This window comes from Camarhynchus parvulus, chromosome 6 (genome assembly GCF_901933205.1).
Source record: "Camarhynchus parvulus chromosome 6, STF_HiC, whole genome shotgun sequence".
Classification (NCBI taxonomy): domain Eukaryota; kingdom Metazoa; phylum Chordata; class Aves; order Passeriformes; family Thraupidae; genus Camarhynchus; species Camarhynchus parvulus.
In genome coordinates, this window is record NC_044576.1 from 19629104 (window position 1) to 19652449 (window position 23346).

Genomic DNA, 23346 nt, shown 5'->3' on the forward strand with positions numbered 1-23346 from the left:
ATTTTTTTCTTTTTCCAAGAGGATGTATTCAAAGCAGATCCTGAATCAAACAGCAGTTAAACATTCCTGCTTTTCACTCATATTTACGAGTAATGTTCCTCCTACTGCTTACTACAACTGGAGTTTCTTCAGTGTTTTTTTCTGTTTCCTTCGTATAGCTGGACAATGCAGAATACCCCCATGTGTGCACATTCTGTACTATGTTTTTATATGTCTTCTGTAGTGAACTAAAACTGGTTTTGTTTTGTTGTTTTGTTTTTTTTTTTGGACACGCAGTCTGTTGACTGAAGCTGATGCTGGTCATACTGAGTTTACTGATGAAGTGTATGAAAATGAGAGTCGCTATCCTGGAGGGGAATGGAAAGCATCTGAGCAGAGCTTCACAGATGTGGTGAGAGTTAAATTTTTCACTGGATAAGTAAAGATTTGAGACAAGGACTACTATGTTTTGCTACACAGTGTATTTACTCTACTAATGCAGAAAACTGTTATATTTCCCTTACATGAAAGAATGGAGAAAAAGCCCCACCCCCACGTGAATTCACATGTCCTTTTGGATGGGTGTGGGAAGATGATGCTTGGAAATCCGATTTAAATCGAGCAGTGGATGAACATGGTAAGATTTACTGTTTATCTGCTGATATTAGGACAGTCTGTTGTAGTTCATAATGAAGGAGGACACATGTCAGAACTGTAGCAATATTCTGAGCCTGATATTGGTTGCCCAATGGAAAAATACCAAGGAAATATTTGGATAAAATTGCTTAAGGAATCAGATAATATGACATTGAGAAAGTGTTTGCTGTCTGCATCTATTTCTATTTCCATTTTAATGGATTAGTAGCAGCAATTGAGAGGCTTTTAGAGAAGTCAGAAGGCTGGGACCTGAAACCTCTGTAATTGTACCAGGAATATGTGGCAAAGCCAGGTTTGGATCTGTCTGATAATTTCCCTGTGAGCCTTCAGCCATGGGATGAGTCACCAAGTAATGCTACAGAGTGAATCAGGAAGTCTGGGGACTAAAGGAGGTGGGGAGCCAGTTTGTGTTGACCACACACCACACACAGGTATCTTGCTTGTATTTCTGAAAATATACCAACTCATCAATTCTGTTTTAGGGTGGGAATATGGAATTACTATTCCTCCAGACACTAAACCCAAGTCATGGGTTGCTGCAGAGAAAATGTACCACACACATCGACGACGAAGGCTGGTGCGGAAACGCAGGAGGGAGCAGTCTGAGGGAATGACAGCAGGAAGGGTAAGGAAGAGAGATCCAGGCAGGGACTGGTACATTGTAACAGTTTGAGAGTTTTGGTTTGTTTGTTTTTAAATCTGCATGAGATTACTCATTACCTTAGTGAAGAAAAAATGTAATACCAAGCAAAAAAAATTTAGAACAACCTTTTACATTTTCATTATATTCCTTTTATCTTTTTGTACATGGATGTTTCTAGCTTTGGTTTATGAGGGGGTTTTTAGGCTTGCCAGAGGAAACACTGCTTTTTTTTTACTACAGTTACACAACACTGTGGATAACAAGAATTTATATCTTCAAGGGAAGGTCATCATATGAAGACCAAGAAGGATGGGAATATGCTTCCCTGATTGGCTGGAAGTTTCACTGGGAGCAGCGCAGCTCTGATACTTTCCGTCGAAGACGATGGAGACGGAAAATGGCTCCCTCAGAGACACACGGTGCTGCAGCTATCTTTAAACTTGAAGGTGCTTTGGTAAGAGACAGAGTGTCAAACACATCTTTCAAAGGTCAACCTGTTACTTTGCAGTAAATAAACAAATATATTGGACATTTTAGCCCCTGAATTGTTAAACCAGTGTATAACTGAGAAGTTAATACAGTGCGTATTGTTTAAATTATTTAGTCAGAAAGGGATCATTAAAGTTGGGGTAGAGATTCTTGTATTATTACTAATTACTACTATTTTTATGACATATGCAATATTATATATCACATTATATATTATTTATGGTTTTAATCCTACTTATTACTTTATTTTTTAAAATTATTTTTATTTTTGCATTATGTGAGATTTAGCTCAAAAGGCCAAATTACTAGATAAGCCTTCTGTAAGTGAAAAGATAGCTCAAGCTCTTTGTGCATTTAATTTAGATGTTTTAACATCAGCACAAAAGACAACAGACTTGGAAAAAGCTGCCCCTGATGAATATTTGCTTGTATAAACAACCAAACACAAGAAAAGATAGCAAAAAAAAAAAAAAAAAAAACCATAAGAAAAGAAAATAGTGTGTTGGAGAAGCCAGAATTTCATATGACACAGATAGATGAGCAGAATGCAGTTATTCCTCAGCTTTTGAGGTTAACACAGCTTCACAAATAACCTCTATTTACCAAAATACAAACTGTAGCAAATAATGTGAGAAGGCTCCTTTGTTTTTATAAAATATATAATAATTCTGAGTGTATAGCATTAACAAAACTTCACACTTTTTTTCTTGGTTTGTTTCTCTTTTTCACACCAAATGTTGACCAAGGATTCGCTGACAGCATTTTCTTTCTCCAGTTAATTTGGCTGCTCCAAGTAATGATTCCTATTTCAGTTTTGCTTACAGCTCTAGTTCCTGGGCTAGTGCTGGGATAAAGCCTTGGAGCAGCTCTCTGCCACAGCACAGTGCAGAACATCTGGGAGCTTTCCTCTACTATGAGCTGATAGGTAGCTAGTACATATCCAGAAATAAAACATTCTGGAAGAAAGATGAAATGACTGCATATGATTTCTGCAGAGCTTCAATTGGCAACAGGAAATGACCTCTGGACATGAGTAAACATCTTGTAAACTATATTTACTCACAGAAGTAAATTTCTCCTTGTGCTGGAAGAGTGATGGAAACCCATAAATTCCCCCACATGGTCCATTTCTATGAAGTTCCTTCCATGTTTGTAAATACTCAATAACTTTTCTCTGTATGTAATTTCAGGGAGCAGACAATAGTGCTGATGATGGAGAAGGGAAGAGTTCGGACAAAGCCAAGGAGTCGGCTACAACAGTGTTTGGTGCCAATACACCAATGGTTTCCTGCTATTTTGACAGTAGGTTCTTTAACAATTCCTTTCTCAAAAATGTTGTCTATTTCATTTTGGTTTCAAACAGAATCATAAATCTTTGTGGTTTACATCTAGCTTTATATGCCTTCTGTAGTAATTCCTATCAGACCCTTGATTGGATCCTATTTAAGTTATTAAAAAATTACAGTTAGTCATTTCAATATTTCAGTCTGGTGTCACACAGATATTTTTAAAACCTGTATGGGACAGGAATTTTAATGCTAAATTTAACTTTTTTATTGGTTCAGGTTACTTAACCAGCTCAGTGGAGGATCAAACAATGCCTGGCCCAGAGGAAGCAGTACCATGTAGTTGAGTTGGCAAAGTGAACAAAACTGTAACTTTGCCAACCTGGATGGGTTTAAAATTCTTTGTAATCACTGTAATGTGAATCACAAAAGCAGGGAAGTTGAGATGGGAGCCACCAGTGCTAGCTAACAGGAATAGAGGTCAATTCTCAGACTTAACATCCTTTTTGAGGGGCTCTACTTGTCTTTATTTGAACTCTGCAGAACTTGATCAACCTGCCGAGAATAGATGTCTAAGTCTTAAATATTTCAGAACCTGGGGAGTATTGTTTTAATAATGAACACAGCTGGAGGAAAATGGCACTTTTTCTTGCCAGAGGTCACAGGTTTCAGCCCAATGAGGCTACACAGCAGCTCAGATTTTTTCAAGGGCTGAAAGGGTTACACCTGACATCTTTTAAAGAAAAGCCGTATTAACGTAGCCCCACACAGTCCTGGGTTGGGGCCACTCACATCTTCTTTTTAAGCTATTCCACCTAACATGTAGTGGTTTATTTTTTAAAATCTTTTAACCAAAGAGACAGAGTTGCAGTTGGGATAACTTTCTAGGCTAAGAACTAAAAATGTGAAAGACCCAGGACCTTGGAAGTGCTGTAGTGAATACTTAAATTAAGCAAAGAGTGCCCAGTTCTTGATTCTCTTTGTGTGAACTAGATTATCAAACTGTTTCAAAGACCAATTTTTGAATAGAAGGATTTTTCAGATGATTGTGTGGTGAAAAAAGCCCAGATAGCATTAGTGATTTTTTTTTTCATTTCTGCTTTGTGATGGAACAAATGTTCTCAGGTGCTAGCTCATTGGTATTAATACACTCATCATGTGAAAAGCAAAAATGTTATTACAGTGCTTATGTTAAAATGTGTAAGGCATTTGTACAAACTGAGAATATCTTCATCACATAAAATAAGCCTGTATAATGCAGTTGAACGTTTTATTTCTTTTGTACAGGAGTATATACTTACCACCTTCGCTGTTACATCTACCAGGCAAGAAACCTCATGGCTTTAGACAAAGACAGTTTTTCAGGTATGGAAAAATCCTTCTAAAGGTGCAGAAAACCCACGTTTGCCATGGACTTGTAGTTTGATTTATTTGGATGTAGAATATCTTAACTCCATGAGTGTAGGTCCCAGCTACTGAAACTATGCCACAAAGAAAGTCTCAGCTTTATTAAGTATAATCTGAATTTGGTTACTGCTGCCTCAGAGGCTGCTGCAAAGTGCTCTGTATGTCCTGTACCAGTTCCTGCCAGTGAATTGTCAGTGAGGGAACTGGATTTCAGATGGGGTCTGAATTTCCCATGACCAGGCCCTTCCTTTTGCCTTGGATTCTTCTTCTAACCAAAGCCTACATGCAGTTTTGTCCTGCAGGAGGCTTGCATAAAAGCAAGGATGAAGAAAGCTGGATGGTTTCTTCATTAGCTATGGCACCAAATGCCTCTCAGTGTTCAGTGCTTTATATTAATTCATTATGGAAATTAACTAGCAGAAAACTACACTGTGCCTTACTGATAAGCATGTCTTTTATTTGTTTATACATGTTCATTTCCAACTGTTAGGTATTTCAACAGTGCTGTGTCCATCTGGCATCTTTGTAGTCAGGCTAATACCCAGTTTTCAAGTTTTGCTCATTCAAATTAAAATTTCACTGGACAGCCACAGAGCAAATTGAATTTAGATTCTGTAAGAATGTGACTTTACACTTCCTTTAAGGAGGTTCAGCAAAAGAGAAAACTGAAATGAATTTTCTTTCTCCATTACCCTCTATTTGCATCCCTCTTTTTCCCCCTGTAATTGAGTAAATGTAACACCTCCATTACAGAAGACACAGTGCTTTACAGGTTTTAGTGATATTTTCTAAAATGAGGAGGGTTTTGTACAGCTGCCTGTGTGAATTTGGTCTTATTTCAATATGCAGTACGTAAAAGCAATGCAAAGAAACAATTACAAATGCCTCCAAATTGCATTTGTATCATTCAGGACAGGCACCTCAGATGCAGTCATACATAAACTAGTTAATCTAAATTTTATTTTCCTCTAAAATTAGTTTGAAGAATTAGCCAAATTTTGTAAAACTCTGATCATGTACCTTGTCAGAATCTATTGAAACTGACCTAAAGATAACCTTTAAAATTGCCTTTAGTCTTTAGTGATTGCAGTTGGTACAGGAAACATTAATGACCATCATCAGATACCTTCTACAGAGCTCTTGATGATTTAAAGGCCTGCCAGATACTGGGCCTAGACCACCTGAATCATTCAGCTGTTTCACAAAAAGAGGTTGCAATAAATGAGCATGTTTGAAACCTAACCATGATCTGAGCAATACAGCCTGGGACAATTTGTTGTTTGGCAACTAGTCAGACATTGAATTATTTCTTTCTATTATTTATGAGGCAGTAGAGTTGTATATCAATGGAGAGAACAAAAAAGGGTTTCTATGGACAAGATTTAAGACAAGATTAGTATAAACAGTGTTTCATTTTAGTTTTCTGGTTCTCTTTCTGCTTTGCAAGATATTTTATCATTTTCATTTATTACTCTGTTAATCAAGCCTTGTATAAAAGAAGTGATTTGTTAATCAAATGGAAATTGCTCTATTAAATGTAAATTATGTATATGTTTTCATTTTTGTTTTACATAGAATCGCTTATAGAACTGGTAACAACAGTCGAAAAATAACATTATATTTGATAAAAAATGTGCTTGTGTGCCTTATGGCTTGATGTGGTTTTGTTTGTCTGTAACTCTATGCTTTCAATTTCTGTATGCTATTTCAGATCCATATGCTCATGTTTCTTTCCTCCATCAAAGCAAAACAACTGAGATCATTCATTCAACTCTAAATCCTACATGGGACCAAACTCTCATATTTAATGAAATTGAGATCTATGGGGACCCACAGTCAATAGCCCAAAACCCACCTAAGGTTGTTATTGAACTTTTTGACAGTGACCAAGTGGTAGGTGAAATCTTTTTACCCTGATTGCTTTTTTATTTATTTATATTAATTATCAGTACATTAACGGTTATTTTTGCTATATTTGGTTGCAGGGTAAAGATGAATTCCTTGGAAGAAGTGTTTGTTCCCCCATGGTCAAGTTAACCCCAGAGGATGACATCACACCAAAACTGCTCTGGTATCCTGTAACAAATAATGGCAAAGCTTGTGGAGACATTCTTTTTGCTGCAGAACTTATTTTGAGAGACAAGGTATACATTTCTTTTTTTGTATGTATGTGTAATATAATAAGACACAGGATATATTCTTACATGGTGAGACATTATGGGAAGAACTGTCTTAGTTGCAGGGTATTTCATCTAAGATGAGAGAAACTAATACTCATGTTTGTGTCTTAACAGGGTGGTACCAACCTTCCAATTCTTCCATCACAAAGGGCACCAAAGCTTTACATGGTCCCTCAAGGAATCAGACCAGTAGTTCAACTCACTGCTGTTGAGGTATGGTTACTCTTAAACTAACTGAATACAAGTGCAGTCTTCTCATCCTCTAGACAGAAAATTTTGAATTTACTTACAGGAAACAAAAACTATTCATAGTGAGAAATACTCTTTTCTGTAAGTGTTTGTGAATATCAGTTTCCCTTAATTTTCCTAGAACTAGAACCTTGAAATATTTTGCCAGACACATATTATTATTGAAAAGGTTTAATTTCTTCTTTCCTAATTTTTGAGTATTATATTAAACATATTGACATCCCTTCCCACTTTTGCTCATATTGGATTTTATTTTACAGATTCTGGCCTGGGGGTTGCGAAACATGAAAAACTACCAACTGGCACCTGTTATGTCTCCAAGTCTAATTGTGGAATGTGGGGGTGAAATGGTGGAATCTGTGGTGATCAAAAACCTCAAAAAGACACCGAATTTTCCATCTTCTGTTCTCTTCATGAAAGTTGTACGTTACAAAAACCTATATGCCAGCTATCTATAGCAAAATAAGTTCCTCCATAGTTTTAAAGGTCAAGGATTTGTTCCGAGTAGAAAGACTCACACATCCTTTTTTGGTTTACCATAAGAAATTTGTGAGCCTGAAAACTGTAATAAAGGTCATGTAAACATGTCTGTACAATCAGTCATAGGTTGCACAATTTTATATGCACAATCCAGTGCAGTATATATTTTTTAATTTGAAAGGGCATTAATTTACTTATAGATGTTTGGCTACTTTCCTATTGCTAGGGTCGGTGCTGTGCAAGAGTCAAGAAAATTCAAGATTTGGGGCAATTATTCTTACTGACTTTTATTGACTGATAAGATTAGAAGTTTTCATTCACCATATAGCCATAGAACGTAGTAGTTCAATATTAAATAAATGAAGTAAACAGCTCTAATTTAGGGGGGAAATCTTTATTCTTTCTTTTTCTTCTGTTTGCATTTTAAAAAAACCTCTAACTTTCTATTTTTAGCTGTTACCAAAAGAGGAGTTATACAGTCCATCTCTTGTTATTAAAGTAATAGACCACAGACCATTTGGACGGAAGCCCATCGTGGGACAATGTACTATTGATTTACTGGAAAGCTTTCGCTGTGACCCCTACACCACTAAACAGGACATTGCACCACAGCTGAAAGGTAGAAAGCTGGAAAATGAAAAGTTCTACCTTCTTGTGAGATGCTAGAATTACCTGCCTGTTTACTCTGATGAGTAGCCATCTTGTGTTGTGTACTTAGGTGGAGATGTTATTATCTGACAGGAGAAACATCTAACAGAGACTATTAATTAGTGTAACATTCTGTGAAGCATAAGAGGGCATAATGCAAAGGCAAGTCCACTCTTGGACTTGTGCTCATTCCCTGACGTTCTTCTTTAGTATCAACTTGGAAGTTAACTACCTGCAGATCACCTCAGCACTAGTGCCAAAGAAATGATCCCGTATTCCAGCAAATATGGTCTGAATACAATGGTGACATTTCCTCTACATTTTTTCAAGTTTTACTCTTACCTTTAGTTTTAATTCTATATATTTGAGAAAAGTTTGCATATCCTGCCCAGAAGTATTTTTTTAGCAAAATGTGGCAATTAATTGCTTTCTTTAGAGGATCAAACATATAGCCAGTGAATTATTTTACATCTTCTGTAACTGTCTAGATTTAAATCTGATGAAACTGTTTAGTAAGATGTTTTTCCTACACCATATTGCCTTAATAAAACCTTTGGCTTACAGTTAGTCTGCTCTCTGCTGCACCTCGCCAGGATACAGTAATTGATATGGAAGACACACAGCCACTGCTAACAGCTCAGGTAATCTTTGAAATTTGATGCTTAACTTTGTTCTTAAGATCTCTGATTTCTGAGGAACTATCTAGACAGCAAAATTGTCAGAAACATATGCAACCCTCTGGAAAGCCAGATGGGAGAAAGTTACTTGGTGACAGGAAAGCGAAGGAGATTTGGGCATATTTTTAATCTTTGTTTTCATATCGTGAACACCAAACTATAGCATTTTGTCCTTGGTCAAATTCACTACTAGCTTAAGAATTAATTCACTTGTTCAATAGCTACTGAAAGTATGTGATGGAACATCACCCAGTTCCCACTGATGGTGGGTAGGGCAGCCTGATTTTGCAGACTGAGCAGTTCTAGATAAAGGAGTTAGAAGTAGGGGTATGCTCTGGTCCTTCAGCCCTTCATTTTATCACAGTCACAGCTTGGCCTCTCTTTCCTTTAAAGCCATCCAAACCCAATAACACTGAAACAATTTTTTTTCTGCACTAACACTTCTTTTCCTTCTCTTCTGTTGTGCCTTGTCTCTTTACTGCTCTGATTCTTTCGGGACCACCACAATACAGTTTTACTTTCCAGGTAAAAAATAATTCTACTTACAGAGTTTTACTCTTGAGTTGAAATGTGACTGAAGACAGAATCCAAGCAGTACATTTTTAAGGAAAAAAATATTAATTATTTTAGGACTGTAAAGTGTTTCCCTTGCCTAGAAGGTGTTTTCATAGATTTCTGATGGCCTGTTACATTAAAGGAAGCAGAGGAATTATGCTCTTTGATATATAGCAATTTTGCAGGCTCTTAATCCACAATTTTGACTTTTGAAAATGCAGAATATTTTACATTGTTACAGGAGTCCCAAAGACAATAATACTGAATTTAAGCTTTTGGACTCTTACTGCTATTTGATTATTTTAATGATTGCCTTGTTCTTCTTTCATCTCTTCTTATTGTCATCATATTCAGACTCTAATTTAAGTAGATAGATAGACCATGATCTTGTGATTACTGTCATCATACATGTGAATTGTCATTGTCATTAATATTTAATTTACAGCAGTCTCTAACCTTTATCTGAAATAGGTTTTCTCTTCTAATACAAATAGTATATATTCTAATACAGACTATATGCTATTCTGTATAGTATGAAAAGCTGGAACAGAGAACTATTATTTTCTTTTAAAATTATATGGAAAAATATTTAGAAAATAAGGAAGATCTAGCACTTCAAAGTCACCAGTAAAATTGATTATATTTGTGTAGTTTATTTCAACTAAAAAGGGAAAATTTTAAATGCTACATAAGCAGAAACACAATTTCTTTTAGTTTAACATTACCCAAGCCAAATATAACATTAGATACAGTGAAAGCATCCATATTAGAGCATCAGAGCAATCTGCATTGGAATAAGTAAAACTCTGAAAGTGTAAGTGCTATGCAGACAATGCCCTGAGGACACAAAATGCCAAAATTTCATCCATTACATTCCAATTTCCAGTGTTTAAGCAGTATGTCAACAGCACTCAGCAAAATGGCTTCTCCAACAGCAGTGCATGTATGTACCAGAGTGATGCATGCAGGTGACCAGCAGGGGCTGGATGGGGAGCAGGGTTGATCCATGGGGCCTTGAGGGGCTACTTCTCTGAGCAGCTCTGCCAGAGAGAGATTTTGGAGGAGATGATGCTCACTAGTCCTGTAGGATTAGTTATATTAAAGTACCCTTGTTCAGAAAATCTTACTAAGCATACACAATATGTAGGAACTACTAGAAACTTCTTTGTGTGCCAACTTAATTAAAATCTGTGTGATAAAAGCAGAAAAAATTAACAGTATTTATTTCATTATGCTATTAATATTTAAACTTTTTTAGAAATCTACTTCCTGGAAAATAATATTACAATTTACAAAACTCTGACTTTTCTAGGGATCCACTGCATCTCTTTTTTTCCATAATTCCAGGTTTTTCAAAAAGATAATAGTTAAATGTTAATATCTTGACAACTTCATGTATAACAATCTACAGTGAAGTTACTGGGTACATTTTAAAAAGGACAGTAAGATTACATTGTTTTTACCATGTGAATATTTCACTCCAAAATCTCTAATTTATCATATGGCATTTTATTCTGTGTTTTGGCATTCCGTGAGCACGTCCTGATTATAACTTTTAGTAACAATAATATCTGAATATTGAAGACTATTATTTGCTCTGGGAATTTTTAAGGAAGATCTTAAAGTTTTGATTTGTTTTTCTCCTTAACTACTTCTTCCCACAACTACCAAGTGCATTATTTGAAGAGACATTTGGTGGTATATCAAGGAAAAAAAAATACAAACCCAAAACATAACCCCTGATTTAAACTCTTCCAACATTATTCTTTGATGAAAGATTCAGAGTTCTACAAAATATATTTTGTGAAAAGGTTTCAAATTTGCTCATTAAATTATGATTGAGTAATTATGCAAGCTAACCTTTGCATTGTCAACATTACAAACCAATATTTAAACAAAGTGAAATTTAAATATAGCAAACTATTAAAAATTACCTCATTAATTCTGCCAGTAAGTTTTGCAAATCACTAATGATGTTGTTTCCACAAAAAAATCCACTTCAACTGTCTTTAGAAAATGACATACTAATCTGATAAGAATATGCTGTATTTATGATTTGAAGGTAGACAAGACTAGTAAAATATAATAGACCTGAACATCCCAGTGAAATATTTACTGAAGAGAACAGAAATGGGAGTAAATGAGAACGATATACCAGAGTGATGTCCTGACCTATTGATGCATTTGGCCTGTATTCATAAAATGTTTTGCATTTCTTCTGCTTTGCACAAAAGTTCACTGCTAATGCTTTTAAATGAAAACACAAGGTACAATGTATAAAAAGTAGCAGAAATGACATTGCTAATCATGGCTTCCAGATGGGATGCATGATGCTTGCTCTTAATGGACTAGTGGGTCATAATTGTGGTATCTGTGATTTAACAGGTGAAGCATTTTGGATTGTGCGTATTGTTTTCACACTTATATGGATAAATTTATAGACACAATTTTTTTGTTTTTTTTTTTGGTTATGTGAAGAACAAAGCACAGGGTAATAATGTCTTACAATCCTGAAAATCTGCTTTCTAAAATGCGTGTGTATATAAATATGCATGCTCTAATTCAATATCTAGAACATTCTGCTTTTTTGACAGTGCCAAAAAAAATCAAGTTAAATACATGGTGTCTGAGTACTCTTCAAAAGCATTTTGAAATTATTAATGTTTGTAACTTACTTTGCACACTTACTATATACAAACTCCTAAACATTTAAAGCCTATTTAACTATATAAAATTCTACAAATCATATCCTTACCATTGCTTTTATTTTGTCTTTTTTTTATGACTTGATCCTCATGAGCAGCTCACAGAAAAGGTAATGTATACTACTTCAAAATAATCTACACATTGCTTTCTCCAACTGAAAACCAGTATATCAATACTGCCTACAAATTAGTGTTTTAAGCATATGGATGAGAACCGTAATCTCTGAAAGTGTTTGATATAAAACCTACAGTGAACTTGTTACATGGTAGATTTATGAAAAATATGCAAGACTGAAATAGGAAGTCCTATATATAAAAAAATCCCAACAAACCCAAAACAGCCCCAACAAATACTCACCATTAATGATCTACACAATACTTTAAGATTCTCTGTGAATCCAAACAGGCTTTAAAAAACAATATCAGATTTACACAGGGGATGAATACTATTCCTTCTGTTCATTCATAGACAATGAATGCTATTTATTACCATTGGAAATTTGTTTCCAGAGGCAAATAATTATATTATGCAAACCCTGTGAATACAGAAAATAGCACTTTCTTAAACAATGATTATCAAACTTAAATAAATAAAGATAGAAAAAACCCACAGAAATACTGTATTTGTAGAATATATAGATTGCTAGTATCTAGGTGATATGAGGCTTATTGAAGTACCATTTTTAAGGGGCAAGACTCAACGACTTCTTAACTGCATTTGGTTAACAATGAGGTAGATCTGCAGCTGCCATATATTCTAATTTTCTTTCCGATAAAGCTTTAATATTACCTAACTGATAATAAGTCTTAGAGTATATTATTTGTTACTATGCTTAATTGTTCATTATTTCTGCTGTACAGTATGATAGGAGAGAGGCTTTATCTCCCAGTAAAAGCTTTTTTTATTTGCTTTTCTTTTAAGGAGGAAGAAATTGTTGATTGGTGGAGCAAATTTTATGCTTCAGTAGGAGAATATGAAAAATGTGGACAGTACATTAAAAAAGGATATGACACTTTAAAGGTAATGCTCAGGATAAAATAACATATTTCAGAGTTTATAGGTCCAAGACCTGATCAGAACTGTCCCTTTTTTTTTTTTAATGCTCTTCAAAATTTAACTATATATGATTTTCTATAAAGGTTCTTTCTTAAATCATATGATTAAATGAAGGTTTTAAGAAGATATCTTGGCTTCTCTTCTACTTACCTACACTTATTAAGAGATGTATTAATAATTTAATCTCACCTTCAGTCAAAGGGAATTTTCCTCTTGACATCTTGGGGCACCAGGCAGATCCTAAATAAACATACACATTAAGAAAGTATGAGCACAGAGAATCAGTACTTTTACTGTTTGTTGGTTAAAATATTAAGTGAGACTACTCTCATTTCTTGTCTAATACAGCTAACAAAAAAAGTAAAGATAACCTTATGACATGCCACTTACTCTGGTTTTAACCAAGCCTAAATGAAGCTTTATCACATGTTCTCCATAATATTGCATTTGTTCCCGCTTTGATATAAAAATAATTCCAAAAGCTTTGGTTCCCTAAAATATTCCATCAAACGTAAAATACTCTGCAGTGCCATTATGGTGGAGCTGATATATACGATAATTTCTAAACTTTACTTTTTTCTTTTTTCAAGGTGTATGACTGTGAACTGGAAAAAGTACCTGAATTCAATAACTTAACAGATTTCTGTGATACATTTAAACTATACAGAGGGAAATCTGAGGAGAGTGATGATCCATCAGTGGTTGGGGAATTCAAGGTAAATTTCAAATGATGGGCAACAAACAAATGCTAGGTGCAGTCTTTTGTATGTAAGTGGTTATTTAAGTAGATCTACATGCAAGAATTTCAGCTTAAATATGGATGTGTACATTAGTAAAGGCAGCAGATATTGGTAACTACTTAGCTACAGACCCATCTTTTTCAAGAAAGTACAGCTAGCTACACATTGCTCACACTAGATGCGCTAGATGTTAATTAAAATAAATATAATACCTTCTAATGTAACCTTCCCCAGTAACCATGGCACAAAATAGCCTCTCAAACAGTACTAAAATTCCGAAAAGCGCATTTTTAGAATGATTTTGGAAAAGGTATTTTGTACTGTTTCTGTGACTTTTATAGATTAAAATAATGCTAATATAGATAAAACCAACCAACCGATCAAAACACCTCCAAACCTTAAATGATGTTTTTGGAGAGAGAAACAAATGCAAGGTATTTGCTACATGTTCTAGCTGGAGCAAAACTGAGCAATTGTTTTGATATCAAAACAGCTGAATTGAGTTAAACTGGCAAAGGATATGACCTTGTCTTTTTAATGTTATCACCCAAAACCCACTAAAATAAAACAAAGACTTCTAGGTCACTGTGGATCAGGCTATAATTTTGCTACTACTATATAAAACAGTGTGTCTATGTGTAGGACAAATAAGAAAAAACAGACTTAGCAGAGCGCCTGTTCTACGTGTCTCTTGACCAGCCTTTATACAATTTTCCAGGGCTCGTTTAAGATCTATGCCCTGCCCGACGACCCCGGCGTGGCAGCCCCGCCGCGGCAGTTCCGGGAGCTGCCGGACAGCGGCCCCCAGGAGTGCATCGTGCGCATCTACATCGTGCGAGCCCTGCAGCTCCAGCCCCAGGACAACAACGGGCTGGTGAGGCTCCCTGCTCCGCCTGTCAGCTCACTGCTCTGCTGCACTTTAAATCAAGTTAGTCTTGATAACTGTTTCTTAACAATGTTCTTTTTTCTTATTTTAAATAGTGTGATCCTTATATAAAAATAACTCTAAGTAAAAAGGTAATTGAAGACAGAGATCATTACGTGCCTAATACCCTCAACCCAATCTTTGGCAGGTAATAAACTTTTTTGTATTTTCAATTTACTGTATTTTAGAATGTTTTCCTGTTTTTTTTAAGGTAAACCATTACTTGAAATATTCAGTGCTCTATTCATAGTTATATACTGACAGTTAATTGTGAGTAAAATTGCTTAAGGTGTTTTCCTTTGAAATCATTGGGAAAAACAGATGTTTGGCTAATCCGTAGATTTTCTTTGTCATGTGGGTAAATTGCACAAAGTAAAACAATGTATATATCTTAAAACCAGCCTGTGTTAGGCATGTAAGAATAACAAAATATGCTTTTGGAATATGGAAGAAGTTTTAACTCTGAAAACTAGACGGATCTCACAAGTAATCAGCTTAGCATGCATTCCCAGTACACTGGTCTTTCCATCAAAGGTTAGTGACACCGTTGAAATATATGAATAAAAAATACTAGTTAGGAATGAAAAGTTACATCATCTGCATAATTACTATGAAATTCTAGGTCTGGTTTAGAGTTGGAGGAGGATTTTGATAACTTAGGAGGACTAGAGAGGAGGACTAGAAGGATTATAAAGGGTTTGAAAAGTATAATTTGCAATGATACACTACAGGTTTTCAATTGTTTGGATTATGCAAAGAAATAGACAGCAAAGATACTTGATTACAGACACAAAGTAACTTCTTTCCTCAATCCCAATTCAAGCTGATGCACAGAAAACATCTTAGTAATACATGGTGCAGAAAGGAAGGAAGTAATATCCAGAGAAGTAAAAATGAAATTATTTATAAGTGCAAATAGAAATTGGACCTTAAAAGGTAACTGTTGCTAGATTTATCAGCACTGGAAGCATCCTTTTAATACCTTCTAAAGGCTATTGCTCAAAAATAAACTAGTAAGTGCTTTTTTCAATTTGTATTTTTAAGTTTAAAAATAAGGAGCATTTCTCAAAAGAGCAATAGCCTTAATGGGCAATTTTTATATTTAGAATGTATGAACTCAGCTGCTTCTTGCCTCAAGAAAAGGATCTGAAAATTTCAGTCTATGATTATGACGCATTGACTCGTGATGAAAAAGTGGGTGAAACCATAATTGATCTGGAAAACAGATTCCTTTCTCGTTATGGATCTCACTGTGGCATCCCCCAGCAGTACTGGATGTAAGTAAATTTGTCTGTCGAAAATTTTAATCTGTAAGACCTAGTACCCAATCTCTAAAAAAACCTTAATTCTATGGTTAAAAAACAATGCTGTGGCTTCTCAAGGGTATTTGTTGTGCTTGTTCTATCATCTAAATTCCAAGTGAAGCTGTAAGTCTTCTGAACAGCCTTCACTGAAAACCATGGCATCAAATATTTTGATATTTTCTTAATCCAGTAATGTATGTTATTTCTGTCCAGAGAACTCACACTTAACAGAATTTTCTGACCTACTGTTGCAAGTAAATATGAAAGCATCTGAGGGTTTGAATTATTTTGATACCTAGAGAAAAAACACTGTCTTGGAAGGTAATTGAGCTGATACAAAATTATGTCACTGTATCAAACTCCAGAGCCCTCAATCTAGGCAGTTACAGTGCTGCTCTTTCTTAATAAATACATTTTACATTATGTGTAAATGCCCTGTATGGTGAATAATTTTAGGATATGTTTCTTTTGCTTTCATAAAAGTTCAGGTGTGAATACCTGGCGTGATCAACTAAAACCCACCCAGTTATTGCAAAATGTAGCCAGGTTTAAAGGCTGTGCTCCTCCTGTCTTCTCTGAGAATGGCAGAAAGATTAACTATGGGGGACAAGACTATACTTTGGATGATGCTGGTGAGTTGGTTCACTTATTTTACATGTATGTCTTAAATTCACATAGAGAAAATAGAAAGCTTTCTACTTATTTATGGAATACTAGAAAAATATCTTTGATTTTTCTCCAAGCTGAACACACTTTTATGCTCAATTTTAAATATCTGGTTTTAATTTTTTTTAAGTTCAAATGCAAATTCTAGTTCATAAGCCCCTAGTTTTTTCCCATTTATTTTATTTCAGAAGCTAACAAAATCTTGCATCAGCATCTTGGTCCAGGTGAAGAGAGATTAGCCCTTCATATCCTCAGAACCCAGGGTTTGGTACCTGAACATGTGGAAACAAGAACCTTATATAGCACTTTCCAGCCCAACATCTCCCAGGTACTGTGAGCTGCTTTGGTTATGGTTTCTTGAAAGCAGAAACAGAGCATTCCAGAATTTATGTCATGTTGTTAATGGTGTGGTGCTTCTGAGGGGAAAGAGGGCTACAAATCATTATAGCTTGGTTTAAAATGTAAAGCAGGTTAGTCTAGAAACATAATAAAATGCAGCTTTTTAAAGAAAGTTTCTGTAGAAACGAGAAAACTTATCTGAAAAATTAAGGGGCCATGACAAACCTATATGCAACAAACAATCCCTCATCCATCTTCTTCACTGCTACAGGGAAAGCTGCAGATGTGGGTGGATGTTTTCCCCAAAAGCTTAGGACCACCAGGCCCTCCATTCAACATCACTCCCCGAAAAGCCAAGAAGTGAGTATCCTCACATCCATCCCCACATCCTACACACCCCCTGGCAGCCTTGACAAAGCAGTCCAAACCTGTCACCCCAAATCTCTCTCTTAGGTACGTCCTGCGTGTGATCGTCTGGAACACCAAAGATGTCCTTCTGGATGAAAAGAGCATCACAGGAGAAGAAATGAGTGACATTTATGTGAAGGGGTAAGAGCATTCTGTCATGTGACATTTAATAATATTCAGAATGTCCTGGGAATACCTTGACCATGGATTTCAAATATTATTTGGTTCAGCCAAGTCAAATGCTAACCTCAGAGAACTACAGAAGTGTTATCAGATAAAGCACAACGAGTTAATGTGTGGTGTAAGATCCCAGAATTTCATTTCTTCAGTTGGACAGCAACTGAAAAGGCAGAGGGTTAGCTTTGGTGCTGCATGGCTTGGATTCTTAATTTTTACATTCCCTCATCTTAATATAAAAAAGCAATAGAAATAAGAGAAATATATTACCAGGCAGATCTATTTTCTCACTGAAAAAGAACTCAGCAACTCAGCACTGAGTTCTAAGGCCACAGCACTGGTCTTAGATCAGAAATTCAGTTCAGATGTTCCTATTTACAGTGCTAAATTGGAACCAAACTGCAGAGGGGTGTGAAAAACTCCCCAGCCCTCTGTGAGCAATTCTTACAGCTGGTCTGCAACCCCTTAATGACACCGTTCCAGTACAAACAGGCAATCCCACAGTGTAATCCCACTGCAAACACCATACACATCTCTCCATATTTTCAGATGGATGCCTGGTAATGAAGAAAATAAGCAGAAAACTGATGTTCACTACCGATCATTAGATGGCGAAGGGAACTTTAACTGGAGATTTGTTTTTCCTTTTGACTATCTCCCAGCAGAGCAACTCTGTTTAGTTTCCAAGAAGGTAAGTATTCCTAAAGATGTCAATTCTTAGAATACAGATTCTAGTTAGCCTGGTAATTTGTACCTACCTATTGAAAGAGACAATTTGGCTCAGTTCCATGTACTTTCTCACACTGCTGTTGTGAAGAGATTCATTTTGCCTTTGGGCCAGAAACAACAGACTGGCAACAACAGCAGTCTGCTTTTAGCAGGGCAAGATTAGATCTCTCAATACTTCCACCAAGCCCAGAATTCACAAGTACTAGCAGACTCCAGCTTTGGATTTCCGTAAGTAATTTTAAAGGTGTTTGGTATTTGTTTTTTAAAATTTTAGGAACATTTTTGGAGTCTTGACAAGACAGAATTCAGAATCCCACCCAAACTGATCATTCAAATATGGGATAATGACAAGTTCTCCTTGGATGACTATCTGGGTAAGATTTTGAATGAAAATAGTTACTGTTCTCTCAAAGCAGGATATCAAAATGAACAATTTTAAATTGAACAAAAGGATTGCATTTACAGTGAGACACTGAACGTGGAAATATACTCCAGCTTTCCTTCCAGTACAGGCTCACTGAATGAATAAGTATTCACTCAGTAAAGGCCTACTGGCAGGTAAACCAAGATACTTTTCACTCAGGTAAACCCTCTCACAAGGCACAGGAAATACTAATATGCATGAAAATCTACTTTGCTTCTTTCTTTAAATAAAATTACTTAAACAAGGGCACTTCATTTCTAAGTAAGAGTATTGACAATAGCATATAAATGAGGTTTAAGCAATCTACTTCACGCTGTTATTAATCCCCACCTTTTCTAGAGATACTACTCTGCATAGGATTCTCTGCCCTGTATTAAGACTGCTCCAAAGTCTTTAGCTTACATACAAACTATACAGGCCTCAAAATCTGAAAACAAGTAGTTAATTTATAACCATTATTGAAGTTTACTAAATTATGCATTTAACTGTCAGAAATTACTTACTACATTGCTGTATTTGGGTATCTTCCATTTAGATGTGTTGGGCAAAAAAAAAAGTCTATGAAAAAATCAAACTATCTTGCAAGCTCTTGTCAAGCTTGCTAAATCAAATTTATTAACACCAGCAGGAGGGGTTTAAATACAATGTGTCCCACTTCCCTGCCTCACAACATCTTTAGACAAACAAGAATATAACATGTCTGTTGATTGCCTTTCCTGTATTTCCTGTATGTACATGTTTAGAGACAGCAAGGTTGATGTTGAGCTGCTGTGCTGTGTGGTTTGGTTGTGTGATGCAGTGTTTATTTTTGTATCCTCCTTCTAGGCTTTGTGGAACTTGATTTACATAAAACAATCATTCCAGCAAAAGTTCCTGAGAAGTGTAATATAGACATGATTCCAGAATACAAGGAAGACAGTTCTCAGAAGGCTCCCAGGACTGCTTCTCTCTTTGAACAGAAATCCATGAAAGGATGGTGGCCATGCTATGTTGAAAAGGATGGCTCACGTATTTTAGCGGTAAGGTTATTGCTTCTTTTAAAAGTACTTCAGATGTGCTCACCTTTCCTTTCAAATTACAAAGAAAGACTGTAACAAGTCTCCCACTTAGCTGTTAGCTTTCAGTGGAGAGACAGAGAAGGGGTAAATAGGACATTCCATGCACAAGTTTGGGAATTTGGTCCAGCAACAATTTTTTGTTTTAAATGTGAGTTTAATGCTTCATTTATGTAGTTTGTTGCCAACTTTGTTTAACTTGAAAGACTGTGGTGCCAGTTGAGTCATGCTATCTTGCCAAAGCAGCTGATAAAGTCATATGAATGAATCAAGCTGTACCAGGGGAGATTTGGCTTGGACATGAATAAAAATTTATTCACAGAAAGGGGTGTTGAGCATGGAGTGGCAGCACAGGGAGGTGGTGGAATCAACATCCCTGGAGGTGTTCAGGAAAGGACTGGATGTGGCACTTAGTGCCATAGCTGAGTTGACAATGTGGACTTGGTGATCTTAGAAGACTTTTCCAACCTAAATGATTGTGTGATTCATTAATCTATCACATTATTGCTCAGAAGAACATCAGAGACATCCCAAATGCATTAAAGATGAAAGGAAAATGTTTAAATCCAAAGGATTTTTGTACACAGCAAACAAAATCTCTGTACTGAGAATCCAGACTAGCTTTGTGATTATGTATGCCATCAGAAGACCCAAAGCATTCTAATTTGTTCTACATAGAATATAAATGTGTATTTATCATTTGCAGAATATTTAGCCTTTCAAAGGTGTCTTCTTATTCTTCTTTCTAATGTTTTTGCCTTAAAACTTTATTACTGGAATTTAATAAATGAGGAAAAATATTCAGAAACATTTACAATATGAAGATATGAATATGCAATATGAAAAATTAGATGCATGGTCATTTGGAAAATACGCAGTCCTTGGGCTGCTCTTGGAAGAAGAGAACTGTTTTTGTTTTGCTGAATTGGAAATAAAAAATTATGGCTTAGAACTATAGATGAACTAGCAGGACAATTTTATGTCCGGTGATTTGATTTTTTCCATGTGTCTTTTCCTGATACTATGTTGTGACCTGTCATAGTTCAGAAATCAGCGTATTTTGAGGAGGAAATCGGAAACACAGATGTACACTGTGATAGCTGATCCCAGCTATTCTAAGTACCAAGCAAGTGCCATTAGTGCTATTTCAATAAGATGCTTGTCTCGTGTCACTTTTTTTCTGAAGGGTAAAGTTGAAATGACACTGGAAGTTGTCAATGAAAAAGAAGCTGAGGAAAGGCCAGCTGGTAAAGGAAGAGATGAACCCAACATGAACCCCAAACTAGATCTACCAAAGTAAGATACTTTTATCTCACTAGCTTTAGAAATACCCTGTATCTAGTTACTCTGATGCATGCAGTAATATATTAGTCATCAGTTATCCTTTGCAAAACTCCATTTATAAAAGCCAATCTTGTTTCCTCCTGCAAGCATTAGGATAAAATGCAGGATGGTTTCAGTACTAATGGCACATGTTTACTGCAGCTGCTATCTTGCATTTCAAAACTGTCTGTTTTCTTCAACCTCAGACCAGCATGTTTTGAAGTGTTATAATCTCATGCTTAAGTTTTAGAGTATAAATAATACTTACTTCTTTCAAAATGCAGCCGGCCAGACACTTCCTTCCTTTGGTTCACAAATCCCTGCAAGACCATGAAATTCATTGTGTGGCGCAGGTTTAAATGGCTCTTCCTCGGCCTCATCATGCTGCTGATTCTCCTGCTGTTTGTGGCAGTGCTCCTCTATTCCCTGCCGGTAAGAATGGTTCTGTTCCTCAGCTCTGGGGTGAGCTTAGACAGCAGTCAGGATACACTCCTGACTCAGACAGAGTCTATCACCTCTGTTTTAGCAGGAGATAGGGATTATATCCTTATAGCTATGAAAAAAATTCAACTGATTTTTATTGAGAAAGAATTAAAATGTAGGTTAAAACTAACCTATTAACTAAAGATGGAACTAGGAACTACTTTAGAAGAGTTAATAACCTACACAATTAAAATAGCTAATAGTTGGCCTAGAGTCTACATTAGTCTGCAGAAAAATTACCTATTTTCACCGTATTTTAACTCAAATTACATGCCCTAAATACATTTTGATTTTAGTATTTAAAATGTCTTTTTCAAAACTACATTGAAGTCTTTTGTGTACATAATTTTACCTCTCTTGTTTCCTTCCTTCTCCTCCAACAGAATTATTTGTCAATGAAGATTGTGAAACCAATTTAAGAAAGAATTTTTTACCTCGTCTTTTTAAATAGTGCTGAAATTTTGCCCCAGGCTGTGGACCAAAATCAGGCTCGCCATCCTTTGTATCTGCTTGTATTTAGAACGGTAAAATAGATAATTAAGACTTTCAATAAGGTTAGCCAAGGTTCAAGAGGTCATGGAAGGTGGTTTTTAAAAACAAGGAATAACTCACAACCCCCTTTTTTTTTACTTCAGTGGTATCTACATATGGTAAAGTTCTGACTTTGCTTTTAAAGTGGATTTTTTATAAAAATCACTCAGAAGAGCTGCCTGCTACTCCTATCTCTGTTTTTTAACAGTTACTTTCTTTTGAGAATCCTTTTCTCAAAAGGGCACACTTTGAAACTCTGCATTTTAAATTAAAGGAAGACAATCACTACTTACAACTATGTCTACCAAAGAAACATCACAGTGCAACCAAAGGGTTATACATTGTTTCTAGTTCCAAAGTTTTCATCATCATGCTGCTTAAAATTCTTATTTGCCCTGCTGTAGACTTGACAACACTATACAGGTATCCTGACAAGTTAACAAACATAGAAATTAATTATACATTGTTTTTTAGTATAATTAAAAAAATTTAAATAAACTTATCCACAAGTAAAACACAGGTTTCCAGTTTTCTTCACCTGTTACAAAACTACAATGTATTAGGACTTGTGTAGTGCCTATCAGAGGATGTAATGTCACAGACCTGGAATTTAAGGTATTTTACTGTTATCTGCACAGTGAAGAATAAGGAAATATTTCTGCACAAAGTTCTCATTAATTTATTAATTAGTTAGGAAATTAATAAAGAAATCTGTTGACTAGTTTCACTATACTCCTTGTTTTTAGAGATGATCATGAATCAAAACACAGGAGGATACATGACCTAGAATCAACCCTTGTTTGAAATCTGATCTGCACATGGGAAGTAACTAATTTTGCCTCAATCTCCTCTCCCAAGGCAGAGTAAAATATAATCTGCCCTAAAAATCAGGTTATAGTCTGTGATTCTCACCTTTATGGAGGGCTGACACAGAACCATGCCTCTGAACATTCTCTGGTCCTTGAAATAAAGGAAATCTGCAGCAGAACCTGAAATCAGCATTTGGTGTGATTGTCACATTTTTGACTGGATAAAGACTTCAGCTGCCTTTAAAAAGTTGTCAACAAAAACTACAAAAATTATTCTTCAAAAGCTTCTGTTATTGTATTTAGTGACATACTTAACACCTTCTTAAAACACGGAACTGTAAAATAATAAGCATGTACTTGTTGGGCAAAATAAGTAACCTTATTCTGTTGGAGGAATTAGGGTAAAGGTCTAATATTAAAT

At 35.7% G+C, this 23346-nt stretch overlaps 1 protein-coding gene across 2 annotated transcripts in view; it reads left to right on the forward strand.

Annotated features, from left to right (window-relative positions):
* The window catches only part of MYOF (myoferlin), a 62224-nt gene extending 39259 nt beyond the window's left edge, over window positions 1-22965 (forward strand). For both annotated transcript variants that reach the window (XM_030950968.1, XM_030950969.1), the window contains 28 exons: window positions 277-391; window positions 511-616; window positions 1119-1261; window positions 1560-1733; window positions 2959-3070; window positions 4342-4419; window positions 6173-6354; window positions 6447-6605; window positions 6756-6854; window positions 7151-7312; window positions 7824-7989; window positions 8583-8659; window positions 12054-12065; window positions 12878-12976; window positions 13603-13728; window positions 14471-14626; window positions 14734-14825; window positions 15784-15954; window positions 16465-16613; window positions 16836-16975; window positions 17258-17346; window positions 17440-17535; window positions 18121-18262; window positions 18575-18674; window positions 19550-19743; window positions 20966-21075; window positions 21387-21534; window positions 21969-22965. In XM_030950968.1, the coding sequence (XP_030806828.1) occupies window positions 277-391; window positions 511-616; window positions 1119-1261; window positions 1560-1733; window positions 2959-3070; window positions 4342-4419; window positions 6173-6354; window positions 6447-6605; window positions 6756-6854; window positions 7151-7312; window positions 7824-7989; window positions 8583-8659; window positions 12054-12065; window positions 12878-12976; window positions 13603-13728; window positions 14471-14626; window positions 14734-14825; window positions 15784-15954; window positions 16465-16613; window positions 16836-16975; window positions 17258-17346; window positions 17440-17535; window positions 18121-18262; window positions 18575-18674; window positions 19550-19743; window positions 20966-21075; window positions 21387-21534; window positions 21969-22004 (3433 nt within the window). In that variant the 3' untranslated portion in view covers window positions 22005-22965. The remainder of the gene's footprint in view (window positions 1-276; window positions 392-510; window positions 617-1118; window positions 1262-1559; window positions 1734-2958; window positions 3071-4341; window positions 4420-6172; window positions 6355-6446; window positions 6606-6755; window positions 6855-7150; window positions 7313-7823; window positions 7990-8582; window positions 8660-12053; window positions 12066-12877; window positions 12977-13602; window positions 13729-14470; window positions 14627-14733; window positions 14826-15783; window positions 15955-16464; window positions 16614-16835; window positions 16976-17257; window positions 17347-17439; window positions 17536-18120; window positions 18263-18574; window positions 18675-19549; window positions 19744-20965; window positions 21076-21386; window positions 21535-21968) is intronic.
* Window positions 22966-23346: the final 381 nt, after the last annotated feature.